The following is a 16,958-nucleotide window of genomic DNA, read 5'->3' on the forward strand; positions in this document are numbered from 1 at the left end:
TAATTTTGTGTGTATTGTTTTTGTTGTAACTAATTATATATTCAAAGTATCTTATCGATTATATAAAATACTTTTTCAAATTATCATACCTTTTCAAATATGAAAAACTTTTATGATTGTAAATATTATGTGTGTGCACGCCATTATATCCTAATTTTTTTTTCGAATTTTGAAGTTTATCAATGGATTTAATAAAAAAACATTTTCAATTATTAAATCTTTAAAATAAATTATATATGTTTTTTACTACGATGAAAATGGAAGGAGAATCAACACAATTAAAACCAAATTTAACCGAGTGGAGGTTTTGTCTCTATCCAAAATACATTTTATTGCCGATTGACGAAAATCATGATCAAGTCAAAAATAATGTCAAAAATGTTGTCTACTCTGAGGTTTGATAATATTTAGCACATTTTGTAATTACAAAATGCTAACGTAATCGTCGATTGTACGTAGTTTTATTACGGGACATAAGCTGTGGTCTTGTATCGAGGGTTTTTGACTTATTATTTGAATAAAATATAGGTACATATCCCGACACTTAAAGTTGTCGCGTATACGATGCATACTTTGTTACGACAGTAAGCTGTATCAGTTCTATAATTCACGACTAGATAATACATTTCAGTACAACTACCAATAAAGAATTGCTTAAATATATCTACCTAAGGTATAAATAGTCACAGGGACAATTTCGGTTTAATTATTTATTTATCTTTAATTCAGGTAACACCACGGCCCTTAGAGCGAAATATCCGTTTGGTGTGTGCTTCTGAAGATGCATTGATAAATATTTTAGATATGGATCCAAATATAGTAAACAGCCAGGAATTTGTAGAATTCGTCGCTGGCAGAAAGCTACCATACGGAGCGTTGCCCGTCGCCCATAGGTTAAAAATACAAGTTACTTGGTATTTAGCTATTTTAGTATGCAAGTATGCAAAAATTGCACAAGATATTCCATAATGCAAAATATACATGTCCAAGCTTTAGGTACTTGCTTTCTTTTTCGTCGCTCTCTTAATCACGTTGTATTGCTGACATGACCGAAGAGAGTAGGATCAAATAATCTGATTAAAACTTGCATAAGAAGATTAATTTCATTTTGGACATTGAGAGTTATCTTGCCTGGGTAGGTACCACTAATAACGTTTCAACCCCCAAACAGCAATACTTAGTACCTATTATTAATTTCTGCTTTTAAGGTTGAGTAAGCCAGTGTAACTACCTGCACAAGGTTGTTGGCGCATTGGCCCAATGTTAGGAATCGTGATATTTCTTAATGAACCAATGTCGATGTGCGTTGGCCACTTAACATGTGGTACGACATTTTAATAATCTTTAAGTTATATTTAGTTTCATTTGGGAAAAAATAAAATAAGTTATTAGTCATATTATAAAAGTAAGTCTCGTACCATGTTTGAAAGTTTTGATATAATTAGCGGGAAAGACACGTAAAACATCAGTCACAAGAAATAAGTTGGACGATCCGGGGTATTACCTAAACTGGTAACTATGTTATCTATTATTCAGATATGGCGGTCATCAATATGGCTTATGGGTTGGACAGCTTGGTGATGGAAGAGCACACATCATTGGCGAATATGTAAATAGGTATATTCATTAGCTTATTTAGTACCAAAGAAATGGGTATTTCATACTTTTGAAGCCAGACAAATCGTATTATTTAAATTAAAAAAAAATTGGAGTTTTTTAATACAAAGATAAATTGAAAATTGAAAAGGTACAAATATTTTGTGTAAGTATTACAGGAAGTTTCTCATAGATAATGTTTAACTTTATATATTTGTAATTCTACAAGCAAATATTTGAAAAACCATAGTTCTGTGAGTCACAATTTCAATCTGTTACCTGTATTAATCGGTCGGAAAAAAATACCGAATTAGTCAAAATTGTCCATATCAAGAATTACATTGTAATAATTGGGTACAAACATGACCTATTGAATTAGCATGTAGAAAGCTTGAAGTTTGAAGCTCCAAATCGCCAAAAAGAGAGCAAACGTAAGTCCTGCAATGAGACTTCAACTTTACAAAAGATTTTGTACAATTTACGATATGTACAATTATGCAGATTAAGCAGGCGATGGCAGATTCAGCTTAAAGGGTCAGGCCAGACGCCCTACTCCCGTTTATATGATGGTCGTGCAGTGCTTCGCTCTTGCATTAGAGAGATGATTGCTAGTGAGGCTATGTACCATTTGGGGGTTCCAACTACCAGAGCTGCAGCTGTCGTTGGTGAGATATTGCTCATAATAAATAGGTTTTAATAACTTGGAATTTTTTTCGTAATTATTAAATTCGCGACTTCATTTAACTAGTTTCCTTTCTGCTAAAATTTAGACTATACAAATCAATGAATATTTTGAAATTGTATTACATGTAAATATTTTTCCAACCGGATCAAAATGGAAATGCACCCTAACCATCGCAATTTCTGTGGTCACAAAAGATTTCCACAGCGCTGGAGGAATAATTTTAATGTAACCAAATATTTTTTCCTCCGAATTGGATCTTTTCTTTTGAATTATATAAGTTTAATTCTTTTTAAAATAAATACTACAAAAATAATATTGCATAACTATACTACGCATACGACAATTTACGTATCCAAGATTCAATGATATATTAAAAAATAATCCTAGTTAGGGTAGCTTAGGATTAATTTGAAAGTTATTTTAACAGTGAGCGATGAATCGGTAGTTCGAGATATGTATTTTGCGGGGAGTCCTCGTCGCGAGAGAGCTTCCATAATATTGAGATTGTCGCAGAGCTGGTTCCGTTTCGGTTCCTTGGAGATCTTGGCAAGAGGTGGAGAGTTGGGTGTGTTGAGGCAGCTTGTCGATTTTGTAATAAAGGTTGGAATATATTTATGTTCAAAATTCGAATGTCTATTACTGACCAGTACAGTTCAGTGCGTTATAAAAAAGATTTGATCATAAAAGAGATTGTTCTTTTTGTACCAAAAATAGTCTTAAATTAAAAAAAAAAAACACTTGATGTGGATTTCGCACGATGCTGTAAATGATGTAACCGAATCTTTCAGGAACATTTTCCAGATATTCATCTAACAGATGACAACAGATATATTAGAATGTTCTCAGAAATTGCTCATAAATCTTTGGATCTCGTTGCCAAATGGCAAGGTAAGTTTAATCGTCAACAAGGTAAATACCAAAGACTTTAATATAATGGAGTAATCATCTGAATAATGCAAAAATAAATGTTGGGTTTTGAAGACTAGTTATAAGTCTTCAAAACACAAATAGCCTTTCGTTAACTTTTCAATAAGGAATAATAAATATTATCCTGAGATATTAAATTATATTCCTACGATTGACGTTCAGACTAGAGATATTATTTTTTATTCTTAATATATCTTAGGCAAATGTTATGAATTTGTTCGCGTCTCCCTCACTATGGTGAAACTGAGGGCGGCAACTAGTATCTAATACAATATAAATTGCAATTAAATCGCCATATATATGTATATTATATCCCCATAGTGTAAAGCCAGCTTTACCAAAGATCTGATTTATAGGTTTGGGATTCACTCATGGTCTCTTGAACACTGACAACATGAGTCTCATCGGTGAAACGCTGGATTATGGACCGTTTGGTTTTGTGGATTCATATGATAGTGGTTTCGTCGCTAACTGCTTTGATGGTGAAGGTCGATATGCTTTGGGTAAACAACCAGATGTAAGTATACAGCTACCTACAGCATTTCGTCAATTTTTTTAAGGAATACTATTCATAGGTAGTTAGGTTAGAATAAAATAATTGATATATTATTAGGATGATGTGGCAAACTTCTAACGTTTTTATCTAACTGCATTGTAACATTTAAATAATTATACTAAAAAGAGGAATACAATCATATTTAAAAGTGTATTTTTACACTCTACCAAAAATGTACTCCATGTTTATTCGTAGTTTAGTGCTCACAAATTTGTCCAGATCTTACGACTCAAATCTCCTTGGGTTATAGTACAGAATTATGGCTTTTACTCACACTTTTTACTTTATATAATTTCCTACCTTTACCTACTGACTATTCTCGCTACCCCTAATCGTCATACATCCTTAAAGGCAAAGCAATATTTATTACTAGCTGTTACCCGCGTCTTTGCTCGTGAACAAAATATGAATATATTTACAAATTAACTTTAAATATGACATTGATGTAAGCCCTCTTTCTTTACAACAGTTTTTTTTTCAATTAAAAAGTAGCCTATGTTCTTTCTCAGACTCTAGACTATTTGCGTGCCAAATTTCGTTTAAATCGGCTCAGTAAATTTGGCGTGAAAGCGAGACAGACCGACAGATAGACAGTGTTACTTTCGCATTTATAATATTAGTTATGGATTGTGATGTTCCAGTTTCATCGATGAGTGATACATTGCGATGGGATGGTTAATGCTGTTGATATAAATGGGCGATACTTACCGCCTTACTCATTTGTCAGTCTACCACCTTAAAAGTTACTACATAGCATATCATATCTGTAACTGTATTAAGGACGTATATGATTAAAATGGTCTGAAGAATTTACGTTTGAACTTCAGGTGGTGGTATGGAATATAGGGCAGCTTGCGATTGCCCTGGAACCTCTCCTGACTTCATCACAGCAAAGCCATCTGTCGCATATACTAAAAACTTTGGACACCTACTGCAAGAATAAAATCTTGTACGTCCTTTTATTTGTATTTGTATATTAGGTTGGGGAAAAAGTCTTTTCGCATATAGTATGTATGAACTTGTAATAAAATCTCTTTGGCTATACCATTTGTATCTGGCTGGTTTTGGTATCATTAAAAAGTTTTAATTTTAAGGAAGGCACTTCCAAATTCAAATTAGGAATTTGTGTGATTTTCATTTGTTTTTGTTGTTGTTAAAATGAGTGAATCTAAAGAAGAAATTCGATACATTTTAAAATTTTACTATAAAAAAGGTAAAAATGCAACTCAAGCCGCGATAAAAATTTGTGATATTTATGGACCTAATGCAGTATCTGTGAGAGTAGCGCAAGTTTGGTTTAAGCGTTTTCAAGCCGGAAATTTTGATATCAAAGATGCATCTCGCTCTGGTCGCCCTCTTACGGACAAAATTGATGCCATTTTTGAAAAAGTGGAGCAAGATCGGCATATTAGTAGTTACGATGTAGCTGAAGAACTGGCAATTGACCACAAAACGGTTTTGACTCATTTGAATAAAGCTGGGTACACAAAAAAGCTCGATATATGGGTGCCTCATGAAGTCACTGAAAGAAACCTAATGAACCGTGTGAATACTCATTTGTGATTCTTTATTACGACGTAATGAAACCGAACCATTTTTGAAGAAGCTGATAACTGGTGATGAAAAGTGGATCACATACGACAAGAACGTGCGAAAAAGATCGTGGTCAAAAGCCGGTCAAGCTTCACAGACTGTGGCAAAACCCGGATTAACTCGCAACAAGGTAATGCTGTGTGTATGGTGGGATTGGAAGGGCATCATTCATTATGAGCTGTTACCGCCCGGCAGGACCATCGATTCAGAACTGTTTTGCTAACAATTGATGAGATTGAAGCAAGAAATTGTGAGAAAGCGGCCAGAATTGATCAACAGAAGGGGTGTGGTTTTTCACCATGACAACGCTAGACCTCACACATCTTTAGCCACTCAACAAAAATTACGAGAGTTTGGCTGGGAGGTATTAATGCATCCGCCGTATAGTCCTGACCTTGCACCTTCAGATTTTCATCTGTTTCGGTCTCTGCAGAATTCCTTAGGCAGTGTCAGGTTAACATCACGAGAGGACTGCCAAAACCACTTGTCGCTGTTTTTCGATCACAAGCCCCAAAATTTTTACAGCAATGGGATCATGTCACTACCAACAAGATGGCAAAAAGTTATGGAACAAAATGGCACCTACATACTTTAGTCAAATGTAAATAAACTATAATATAAACTTTTTGAATTTTCATATAAAATACGAAGAAACTTTTTCCCCAACCTATTATTTAAGTCATGATTTGTTAGACATTTTCTAAATTCATCTTGATTTGTTTTTAATAATAACTTTCAGTATTTATATATGTTATCCACTTCATATTCGAATAGCTATATTCGGGTTGTACTGGGCTTTTGAGATCCACCTACTTCATAAGTTGGTCAAATCGTGACCGCGAAAACTCAAAAAAAAGTAACCACGTAGCAGTTACGAATGAAAGGTGTCATTAAAAATTATTAGTAGCAAGTAATTTTTGAATTGAAGTAAATTATTTTGACTCAGGGAGACTTTCTTGATGAAGATCGGACTTAAGAAGGAGCGGTGGGGCGACGAAGAGTTGGTGGAGAAGTTACTCGACATGATGCAACAGACTGGCGCCGACTTCACTGTCACATTTAGACAATTAGCTGAAGTAAATCATTTATTTTTATGTTCAGTATAATGTCTTTCCTGTGCAAAATATCTCGGCATATTTTAGGATACCTAAAATGCCTCACACTATAGTGTGCACTACGCACACACGAACCGAAAAAACGTCTTTTGTGTTTGTGTGTGTTTTGCTATAAGAAAATATGTTTGGTTTGTAAACAGGTAACATACGATATTTTAAAACAGTACTGTACGAAGCTAGTATTATTAATTTGTAAGAATTTCCAATCTCAAATTATTGTTGGAACAGTTTCTGAGATAATTTAGTACCTAATAATAATATTATTTTAGTAACTGTGAAGTACGAAGTATTTTGGATCACTTTAGATTTTGTTCACAGCTGCAACCTCACGAATTGAGCAGCGAATTGAAAATAGCGGAGAAGTGGTCGATCAAACGTTTAGCCTCGCACTCCTGCTGGGGCTGCTGGGTAGACCAATATCGCAGTCGTCTAGATAAAGAGGCGGGTAAGTTTTCGCTCGAAAGTGTTTTAATTCTTCAATACAAACAGTCTTCCTCTATAAGCAACCCAAAAATTTACCTACACTTCTGGGAGTCGAGATGGCCCAGTGGTTAGAACGCGTGCATCTTAACCGATGATTGCGGGTTCAAACCCAGGCAGGCACCGCTGATTCATGTGCTTAATTTGTCTTTATAATTCATCTCGTGCTCAGCGGTGAAGGAAAACATCGTGAGGAAATCTGCATGTGACAAATTTCATTGAAATTCTGCCACATGTGTATTCCACCAACCCGCATTGGAACAGCGTGGTGGAAAATGTTCCAAACCTTCTCCTCAGAGGGAGAGGATGCCTTTAGCCCAGCAGTGGGAATTTACAGGCTGGTAGTAGGTAGTAGTATGTAAACTTCCGTAGTAGTAGTTGACGAAAGCAATTGCGTCCATTGATGATTTGCTACTGATAGATCTAATATTTTAAGATAATCGCGTCACTTGGCTTTATTTTGGTGGAAATTGTCGTATATTCTATAGTAGACAAGAACGTACATTCATACAATCTATTTAAATACTGATAAAAGTTTGAACTTAAGTTCACTGCAGGGTCCAAACTATAAAAATATAGCGCTCACTTATAGATTCTTATTTTTCGAGACGAGGACGCTTCAAGCTCCAATAATTTCACGGCGCATACGCTTTCTTTCAACGTAGTGTAACAATACGTCGTCACTATAGATTTCTCAGATTGTAGGATGGTTTCTTTAGAAAAATTAATATTTTATCTATTATAGTCATAATATTAATCCCTTGAACTTATGACTTTTATTTAAGTCGAAGTTCATATTTTGATTCGTACCTTACGTGTCCTCACTGATCGTCTGGCAAAACCACAGTAATGTCAAGAGACAGTTTGGCACTCCAGATCTAGTGCGTAGTACACATATACCGATGATTCTAGTGGACACGAGTAATGCTAATTCTGCCGGTCTCTTCGAGGATGAGCGCAAAAGACGTATGACTAGTGTGAACCCAGCCTATGTCCCGAGAAACTGGCTCCTTCACGAAGCTATTGTCGATGCTGAGAAAGACGATTTTGAAAAGGTATTTGATAAATATCAACCTTTGTGATAATACCAATCAGGCTAAACCAGGCCCTATATTTGTATTTACTTGAAGGTTTCTATAAATTGCAAGATGCCTCTACAGGCATCATTCATATTCTGACCGAGAATTAATCCAAGAAGTGAAAAGTTATTTGTAAATGATTAACCAGAATTAAGACTATGTAACTTAATTTGTTTGATTCGATTTTTTATTTTTAAATCCATTCGAAGTAGAAGTTATAATGTTATAATAGCTTTAATCTCATTTCAAGGTACGCTTTTTGCTACAAGTGATTCAAAATCCGTTTGAAATTCAGCCAGAAGCTGAGATACGTGGATTCTCTTCGCAGCCTCCGATCTGGGCATATGAATTGAAAATTAGCTGTTCGAGTTGATGATTAAATTTATACTTTAAAATCTAAAAACAATCTGTTGTCCAAGTCAAATTTATTTTCCTATAAATCTTGTCCTATAAATATTGCAAATGGCTAACTCATTGTTAAACTTAATTATGAACGGTATGAATAGTCCTGATGAAGCTACTTTCTTATTAACAATATTAGTAAAGACTACTACAGCGTTTTTAAAAATATCTTTATTATTATTTTATTGTTTTGTAAAATAAAAATCGTACATATATTATAAATAAAATGGGAAAGTTCCCCACCATTCCTGTGTATGACAAAAAATTTATTCAAGCTAAAAAAAATTGGTTTTTCGCGATTTTCAGCAAAACGGTAAGTTTTTTCTACTTGGGTCCTTTTTTTTCCCCGAAAACGTTGTAAACGTCATAATATATATGTGTACACCACATCTCGAGGGCTCAATATATGTATGTTAAAACATTTTCGTATCGGTCTTAGTAGCTTACACTTAAAATTAAATAATTTGTTCATTTAATCGTGCCCTTTTTCTGGTTTTATCTGCCCGGATTTTTAGTGTTTTAGTAAAAGTTTATGTGAAAATTCGGATACTCGTATACGCACGTAGCAGGTTCATGAATATTATCGTATATTTCGTCCCCAAGCTTTAATTTAGAATTTTATTATGTATGTATTATTTAACAATGGTTTTATGGTGATAAAGTTTACGTAATTAATGGTTATAATGATTGGACTCCAAACCAAAAACATACTTTTTTTAGAATCATTTATTTTTAAAATCCCATTTGTGTGTAGGTAGACAATTTACTTATTTATTGTATTAAAAGTATCCGACAATTCTGTGCGTTACAATTTTATCACGCATGCTAGTTATTTTTTTTATCATAAATATAATATTTTATTAATGAGGCATAAAATGAGCTTATAACTGATTCGAAGATTTAGATTTCATATATTTTAATAGATATCGACAAATATACGTAACTAAATAATCCGTTTTATGCCTCATTAATAAAATACTATATTTATGATAAAAATGTAGCACCTGTATATAATTGTTGTAGAAGTATATTTGTTTAATATATTATTATTTTAAAAGTAAACTAACTTCTTCGTTAACTCGAACAAATGTTTTACAGTTTTTTCTTTTGAACAATATTATGGAATACCGTCATTTTGGAATGTCGTTTCTTCAATTTCTATTTATGAAAAAGACTTGTTATTCTTTTTATGTTTTATATAATATGTGGCCCAAGGAATAAAGTAAAGAAAGGTAAAGTTAGAGCAAGCATCGCTTAGTTTCATGTAACTTAGCTGATGCTATCTTATGTAAATAAAAAATAACACAAATTAATATAATTTTATCTCCAATAAGAGTGACTTATGAAATAGAATTTGAGTAATATCACATCTGTTTATGAAATCATATATTTTTACAAAACCTATCTCAGTTATTAGCAACAAAAGAAATATATGTATAAATAGTTCAATATAGTTTAGCAGTCAAGAGTCACATAAGTAAGACACAACTTAGATGTTGCATCGGTATAATTTGTAAAACCGATCACATCCGAACTAAGTACGCTATCCCAAATTCTCAATATTTATTTCTCATGTGAATATGATCTTTGCATAAACGTTATAACTTGTAATATCATATGACCTAATATATTCGTCAATTTGGCGCGTCGATTCACATACACTTGCTTTTTCTGACGCGTGAATCTATAGCGACGAATAGCGTCGAATGGCGCGATAGGGAGCTGTTTCTATTGGTTGTGTAAATCGGCAGTAATCGGTTTTATTTACATTCCATTGCATTTTCCGATGCTACATCTAATTTGTGTCTTACTTATAATCGTGTATCCTTTATGATTATTGATGCACTGATTATATGGATTGCTTTCTTGTTTAAAACGTAACGTAAACGAGATACTTTTGAACACATTTTTAAAAACTTACCTCTTATCTTATAGTAGTTTATTTTTTAATATCATGAATATATGTATATTTTAATTTTTGACGTCATTATTAATATATATGTATACCTGTCTTATAAATAGTTTAAAAAGTGATAAATTTATTCGTTGTTTGTTATGATAAGATAAATTCTCGAAATTCTAATTAACATGATATTTCATTTCCAAACTTTAACATAAAGTAAAAGTATCTTAAGGTATATTGTTTACCTATGGTTTATTAGTGAAAAAGATTTGACTTCAAATAAAAAGTTCAACTGCTTTATTATTTATTTGAAAATCCCAAGAAAGTGTTAGGTTAGATTGGGTTTGGTTAGTATCAAACGAAAGTTAATCGATTTACTTATTTATTGAATTAAAGGTATTTGATTTGATGTGTCTTCAATGTCAGCGTAGCTCCAGTCAAAGTTAATCCCGGTAGCTTGATTCAGCCAATCCTGGAAGTGTCCGGGACGAACGTACGCTGCGAAAGAAAACAATGAATATATTCCACACTCATGGTACAGTTAGCAGAACTGCTTGTCGTGTGAAATAAAGTTTTCAGTATCATCAAAAAGGTTTTATTGACCTTTATAACTGAAAATTTTCGCACTTTTTATAATGCTCTAGTTTGTTACACAAATAATTTATTTAGTCATTTTCGTTTAGTTGTTGTTAACGAAGATTACTAAATAAATTATGGATTCGTCAAAAGGCAGCTGTTTAATTACACCTTTTGCAATGCAAGTTAATAGTATAAAATTATGTTCGTTTCTCAATTTTATAGTATTCTATAAAATTATATCTTATATATCTCAATTGTATAGTAATTTTAATAGATGCATGATGTTTTCAGAACGTTATTTTAAAGCTTTAGTCCTTTTCCTTGAAAAAAAGGAATGATGGCTTAAAAATAATCGGTGAATCAGTTACCTGTAGGCCATTCGCTGGTGCATCCTCTCCAGGAAGCGTAATGGACTATACCAATCATAGTTGGCTCGCCATCTCTGTCTACGACAGTTAATGGACCTCCACTGTCACCCTGTAATTTTTTAAATCATTTACATTAAGTGTATAAAACGGTCATTTTTACTTTTAGGTCAGGATGTTACATATGAAAATATAGTTCAGTAAAGAAGAATTGAAAATTATTGAGTATATATTGTTAGAAACTTTTGTTTTGGTAGTTTGGTTAAAATAACATCGAGCCGTTGATAGGATATATGATAGATATCCTCACGTGACAGGAAGCCTACACGCAGCAATAGTTGATGATGTATATAATGACGATGATAATGATGACGATGATGAAGATGATGATTTAGCAATTATTGATAGACGACAACATATCTCATTGAACTTAACCATATCGTTTATAATTTACTCTACGTCAATATTAAGTTTTTAACGTCCGATGTTAGATCTATCTATCTATCTATACACTTACATGACAGGCGGATTGATTAGTGTGATTGTAATGGCGAGCACACACAGTAGAGGGGAAGACGTTGTTAAAATAGGTACGGCACTCCTCGTTGCTCAGAGCTTTGAGGTTGGTCCAGAGCAGGTAATCAGAGGCTTCACCACCTAAAAATATATTTAAAGGACATAAAGGAAAAGTCGTTTTTGATGATTTGTTGTTGAAACGCTCGAAAGAAGTTTGAGAAGTTAGTTAGGTATTTATTTTAAATAGTTAGGTATATAGTATGATGTTTAGATTAGGTTAAAGCGCGCATACTTTGGCGTATATTTTACTTATGTTTTATACATACAGAAGTTTTAAGTATGAAGGATGAGATCAAAAGATTTTCAGTATTGGATGTGCTGTTCTCGCATCAGTTGCGGAACCACCTTTAGTAAAACTATATTGCTCAGGATATTGAAAGGTACTATATACTATTTGTTAAAATATTAATTGACAAAATATAATACAACATAACTGCATTTTTTAAATACGAACTGAACATAGTCTTAATCAACGAAGCTTTCCAATAATATTCAAATATTTTGAACTTAAATTTTCCTATTCATATAATTATTCATAACGTACAATTTGGATTAATGATTCATATTTACCATTCCACGAATCATCGTCGTATCCAAAACCGCTGACTACGACAACTTGGTTCTCGTAGTTGTTGTCCTTCTGTTCTGAGCTCTGGAGACGAATGGGCTGGATGGTAGCTGTAGGAATACAACACAAAAATGATTTACAGTACTCTAGCCCTGACCTCAAAATTGTTGATAATTCATATTGTGGTCGACGGTGAAAATAAATATCGTGAGGAAATCCAAATATGTTGGATGAAATTCTACCACATATGTGTTCACAGCGCAGCGCACCTTCAAACCATATCCTCAAAAGGACCTAGGGAATGGATCACATTATTTAGGAATCGTGCTAATTTAGAGCGTATTGTCATCTGTCCTCTTTCGGTCAGTAGTACCTAAAAACGTCAATACTGTAGGAAATATTAATCATTCTTTAAATGATAAAATTCAAGTGTCAACGACCCTTCAAACTGGCAAGCAATGTGGCGGAAACTCATAAGTTCTAATAATACTGATAACTTATGTTTGGTTGGTTCAGTAATAAAACTAAATATATTTTTAATCTGACTAACATAACTTATAATACAACAATTCTATGGTACTACAATAAAGACTCCAATCATGTATTCAGGATACTTACGTCCATATGGAATGCTGATGCTCAACTTCAGCAAAGCTATATCAGGGGGCTGCACACGATTGGCATTGCTCAAATCGAAATCTGGGTGAAGAATGGCGTCACTTAGCGATTGCTCCAGCATGTATGCTGGACGGTGAAGGTCTGTGCTACCCAGGCGAACTATGTATGATGGACGACTAAAAATATAAAATTTAAATGGATATAATTGTTACCATACATGATTATTTGATTTTGTATTATTTTCTACTGATTTCGGTAAGGTCATATATGTTTCCAATAGCATAGATATTAAAAAATATATCATTTCTTTATGACAATTGCATATTATGTTTGCAATGTGATACTTATTTTAAGGTTATTATACCTAATGTTTACTAAATATGTGTGTGTGTATGTGTGTGTCTATTTTGCTTACAGGGCGAGACAGTGAGCTGAAGTGATGATCCAGTCGTGGTGTATGATGGACCCTCCGCAGGATATGACGAGTCCCTCGATGTTCACCATGCGGATACTGACTTGATAGGGAAATTGACCCTCCTGGGCCGGCCATCCTCCGGAAACACGGCTCGTACCTGACAATTAAGGCTTCGATTATAACAGTTCCTTATTATACGGTATGGTATTATACAAACTATGTAAGGTGTTGGCTAACTAATACATGCAAGCGATAAAACAAAAATGCCTTAAGTCTTTAAATGCTTAGCACCGTTGCTGACTTTTTAAAGTCGATACATTACTGTTAATCGTTCCCTGTTGGCAAACAATTTTCCTTCCGACGTCTTCTAGTATTATATTATATCTATAACCTTTTAAAGAAAATAATTAGATAGGACAATAATTACGGAATTAGATAAGCGAAGATAATACAGGTTAATAATGAGCATTTATAACGTGAAGTTTTTGTGCTAACCAACGTTATTAAGGAAATCACTTTCAGTATCCGCTTTCACTTGTCACTCAGATAGCTAATGTTAGAATTTAACTCAGTAAACAAATTATTCTTTACGAATTCGATTAGGTAGTTCTCACTCGAATATTGAAAACCTTCTTAACGTTAACATATTTAATCTACCTAACTGATATTACACGATCGTTTACTGCAGTGAATTCGAGCTATTCTAACAGTAGTTCTATCTAGACAATTGTAAGTACATACTGCGTTTGATGTCTTCCATAAACCCAACCGGCCCATCTTTATGCACTGGATTAGCCTGTAAGAGAATGCAATTTTTATATGATTGTTAATATGTAATTTTAACAGATAGTCTTACATTTGGGATCTGATATTGTTCAAATGGATCTTAGGGGCTTTCCTAAAAATTAATTCTTTAAGATCATCAATATTCATATTCACGTTTAGTCTGTAACCGATGTATGTTGAAAAAGGAAAGGATTCGTTCATTTTGATTTGATTATCCCAACGAAGTATCACGGTTTGAGTAAAATGAGAACCGATGGATTATTTTCCAAACGTATATTTTCCTTCTTTGCGATGATGAGAAAATTTATATGAACCTAAAACTTGTACTATTAGATGCCTATGTGTTTTATATCATATAAAATGAAGAACATCATTTAAATGACTGAATAATAATTGTTATAAAATTCAAAACTAATATATTCAATTATCCTTAACGCAGGTTATGTTAATAACCCATAAAGGATACTAAGTTTCACTCTTTTTAAAGTGCCAAACCACATGTAAATAGAGTACTTAGCTAATAGTCATATTTAACAATAGTCATACTTATTTTGTATACTCATATATTCATATAAGCTTATTTTGTAAAATTCTTTTGCACCAATAAATTATTATTATTATTCCGACGATAAAAGCCGATTAATTTAGTGCTTTCGCTCATGACAGTTTCTATTTTGCAAACGATGATTATTAAAAATAGAAGCTAAGTAAAAGCGGATGTCATGACTAAAACTATTTACGTAATTTTTAAAACAAATAAAATATTTAATGTTATCATAGCATCGTGCATAATTCTTTTATCAAAGGAACGGATACAGATTGAAGATAAATTGGTATCATCAACGGATTAATATAATCAAAAATTGATTTTAATAAAAAAATATGAATGAATAAAATAGTACAAATAAAATAGCATAAAATACCAATTAATATCATTATTATTTTTTGCCTGTATAGTTTATACCTTAACCAACCAAACAGGGCTGATAAAAAATACGTCTTTATTGATTGAATTATGATCGTTTATATCATACCTAGTATTACTCATTTACAATTAAATCTAACATTGTTAAATGTTATTAAACAATGCAATGTTATTAAAAATTTCTCTGTTTAATGCCAAATCGTATAGGGTTTTTTTTTATTAATTGTCAATTTATAAAGTTTAGAATTAAGTGACGTAAATATTACTACAATATTTTCTTAGTGCACATTACGAAATAATTTTTCTTCATATTTAAATTAAAAACTTTTTGTAGTTGGGTCTCGAAATAATTTATAGTTATGTTAAGAGCTTCGAACATAATTTTAAACTTCTATTTAAATCATTATGTAAGAAAGAAAAATATTTATAATAAAATAAAATAGTCATTGCGAACATAATAAGTAACTTAGAAAAAATACAAAAATATATCTTATGAAATAAAATGTAACAAATACAAACGTTTACAATTAAACACTCAAAAAGAAAGTCACAAACAAACTTTTAAAAGAAAAGCTAAATTATTTATGCTTGACATAAAACTTGTATTTCAAAATCAAAATAAGCTTTATTCAAGTAGGCTTTTAAAAGCACTTTTCAATCGTCATTCAACAATTAAGTAAAGCTACCACCGGTTCTGATAGTAGATTGTAACGAGAAGAAAACTGAGTTACTCTTGTTCAACATTTAAAAAATACAGTCATGTTAGTCAATTATATAATTTGTTTGTAATATATCCTGCCTGGAAGTCAACAAGTATTAACTCCACGCTTTTTATCATGTATAAAATCTTGTATCGAATAATGTTCTCATAAATACCTGGACTAGTCCGAGGGCCAACAGGACCCACACGTACGTCAGCATGTTGATATTTCTGCGCTGCACTGATCGGGATTCTCGTTCTTATATTATAGTGATAACGAGCTCGCTAACTTTTAATGTGACTTTGCCCTGCGTTATCATGTCTTGAAGAAATCTTAATTCTTATAAAACTAATTTCCATATTAAAAATAATTAAGTAAACGTATCATCATTATCATCATTATAATCATTATCATTACATACTATAAAACTAAGTCGCTTACTTTATCCCTATATCCCTATGTATGCTTAAATCTTTAAAACTACGCAACGGATATTGATGCCTGTTTTTGTTAATAGAGTGATTCGAGAGGCGTGTTTTTGTGTATAATACATGGACAATATAATAAAGAAATATTGATAATTTTAGAAGTTTCTAATGCGATGCCGTGAATAAATAAATTCTGTAGTGTATTTAGTATCAGTATTGAACCGGTGCGAAGTCGGGGTAGGTCACTCGTAGAAAATAAAGTATTTTAAAGATTATTGTATGATTCTTTTACGAAGATTATTGATTGCAATTCCGTTAATTTAAGTCGCTAGTTTAGCCTTAACTACAATTTGGGATTCTCGGACTAATATCGCATCTCCTACAGCAGATGTGTATTGGTCATCAGAAGCTGTTCGAGGTTTTTGCAGACTGTTTTTTAAATCCTTAACTTATTTAAAATAGGACGATTATTACCATCTTGATCTTACGTTTTCTGCAATTAGTTGAGCCTTGATTCAGTTCATAGAAAGTTTTACCTTAAACATGTTACATACTTGAACAAACAGACGAAACTACAACTGTTACTTTTGTACATTACGCTTTATCATCAATTCATAGAGGCTCGATATCCATGTTAATGAGATAGTTTAAAATTTTACGA

General features: G+C 32.6%; 2 protein-coding genes across 2 annotated transcripts; one reads left to right on the top strand and one right to left on the bottom strand.

The window, feature by feature from the left end:
• Window positions 1–180: 180 nt before the first annotated feature.
• Window positions 181–8,434, top strand: LOC124533182 (protein adenylyltransferase SelO-like). Its single transcript, XM_047108353.1, has 12 exons — window positions 181–395; window positions 730–893; window positions 1,537–1,617; window positions 2,098–2,261; window positions 2,709–2,881; window positions 3,070–3,169; window positions 3,565–3,725; window positions 4,592–4,713; window positions 6,304–6,433; window positions 6,791–6,917; window positions 7,865–8,007; window positions 8,282–8,434. Exons 1-12 carry the CDS (start codon window positions 237–239, stop codon window positions 8,402–8,404), a joined length of 1,647 nt encoding a protein of 548 aa, XP_046964309.1. The 5' UTR covers window positions 181–236; the 3' UTR covers window positions 8,405–8,434.
• A 2,267-nt stretch (window positions 8,435–10,701) lies between these two features.
• On the bottom strand, window positions 10,702–16,133 carry LOC124532913 (collagenase-like). The gene is made up of 8 exons (XM_047108030.1): window positions 16,045–16,133; window positions 14,199–14,253; window positions 13,458–13,614; window positions 13,043–13,218; window positions 12,427–12,534; window positions 11,798–11,937; window positions 11,284–11,392; window positions 10,702–10,834 (listed from the first exon to the last, which is right to left on the bottom strand). Exons 1-8 carry the CDS (start codon window positions 16,087–16,089, stop codon window positions 10,719–10,721), a joined length of 906 nt encoding a protein of 301 aa, XP_046963986.1. The 5' UTR covers window positions 16,090–16,133; the 3' UTR covers window positions 10,702–10,718.
• Between the last annotated feature and the right edge of the window lie 825 nt (window positions 16,134–16,958).

Source organism: Vanessa cardui, chromosome 10 (genome assembly GCF_905220365.1).
Source record: "Vanessa cardui chromosome 10, ilVanCard2.1, whole genome shotgun sequence".
NCBI classification, from domain to species: domain Eukaryota; kingdom Metazoa; phylum Arthropoda; class Insecta; order Lepidoptera; family Nymphalidae; genus Vanessa; species Vanessa cardui.

Coding starts and splice junctions, on each gene's coding strand:
- LOC124533182 (XM_047108353.1), top strand. CDS start 237: ATGTTTTTTACTACGATGAAAATGGAAGGAGAATCAACACAATTAAAA. Junction 1,618..2,097: donor ATTGGCGAATATGTAAATAG/GTATATTCATTA, acceptor ACAATTATGCAG/ATTAAGCAGGCGATGGCAGA. Junction 2,882..3,069: donor TTGTCGATTTTGTAATAAAG/GTTGGAATATAT, acceptor CGAATCTTTCAG/GAACATTTTCCAGATATTCA.
- LOC124532913 (XM_047108030.1), bottom strand. CDS start 16,089: ATGCTGACGTACGTGTGGGTCCTGTTGGCCCTCGGACTAGTCCAG. Junction 14,254..16,044: donor TGGCCCTCGGACTAGTCCAG/GTATTTATGAGA, acceptor ATTCTCTTACAG/GCTAATCCAGTGCATAAAGA. Junction 11,938..12,426: donor CGACGATGATTCGTGGAATG/GTAAATATGAAT, acceptor ATATATTTTTAG/GTGGTGAAGCCTCTGATTAC.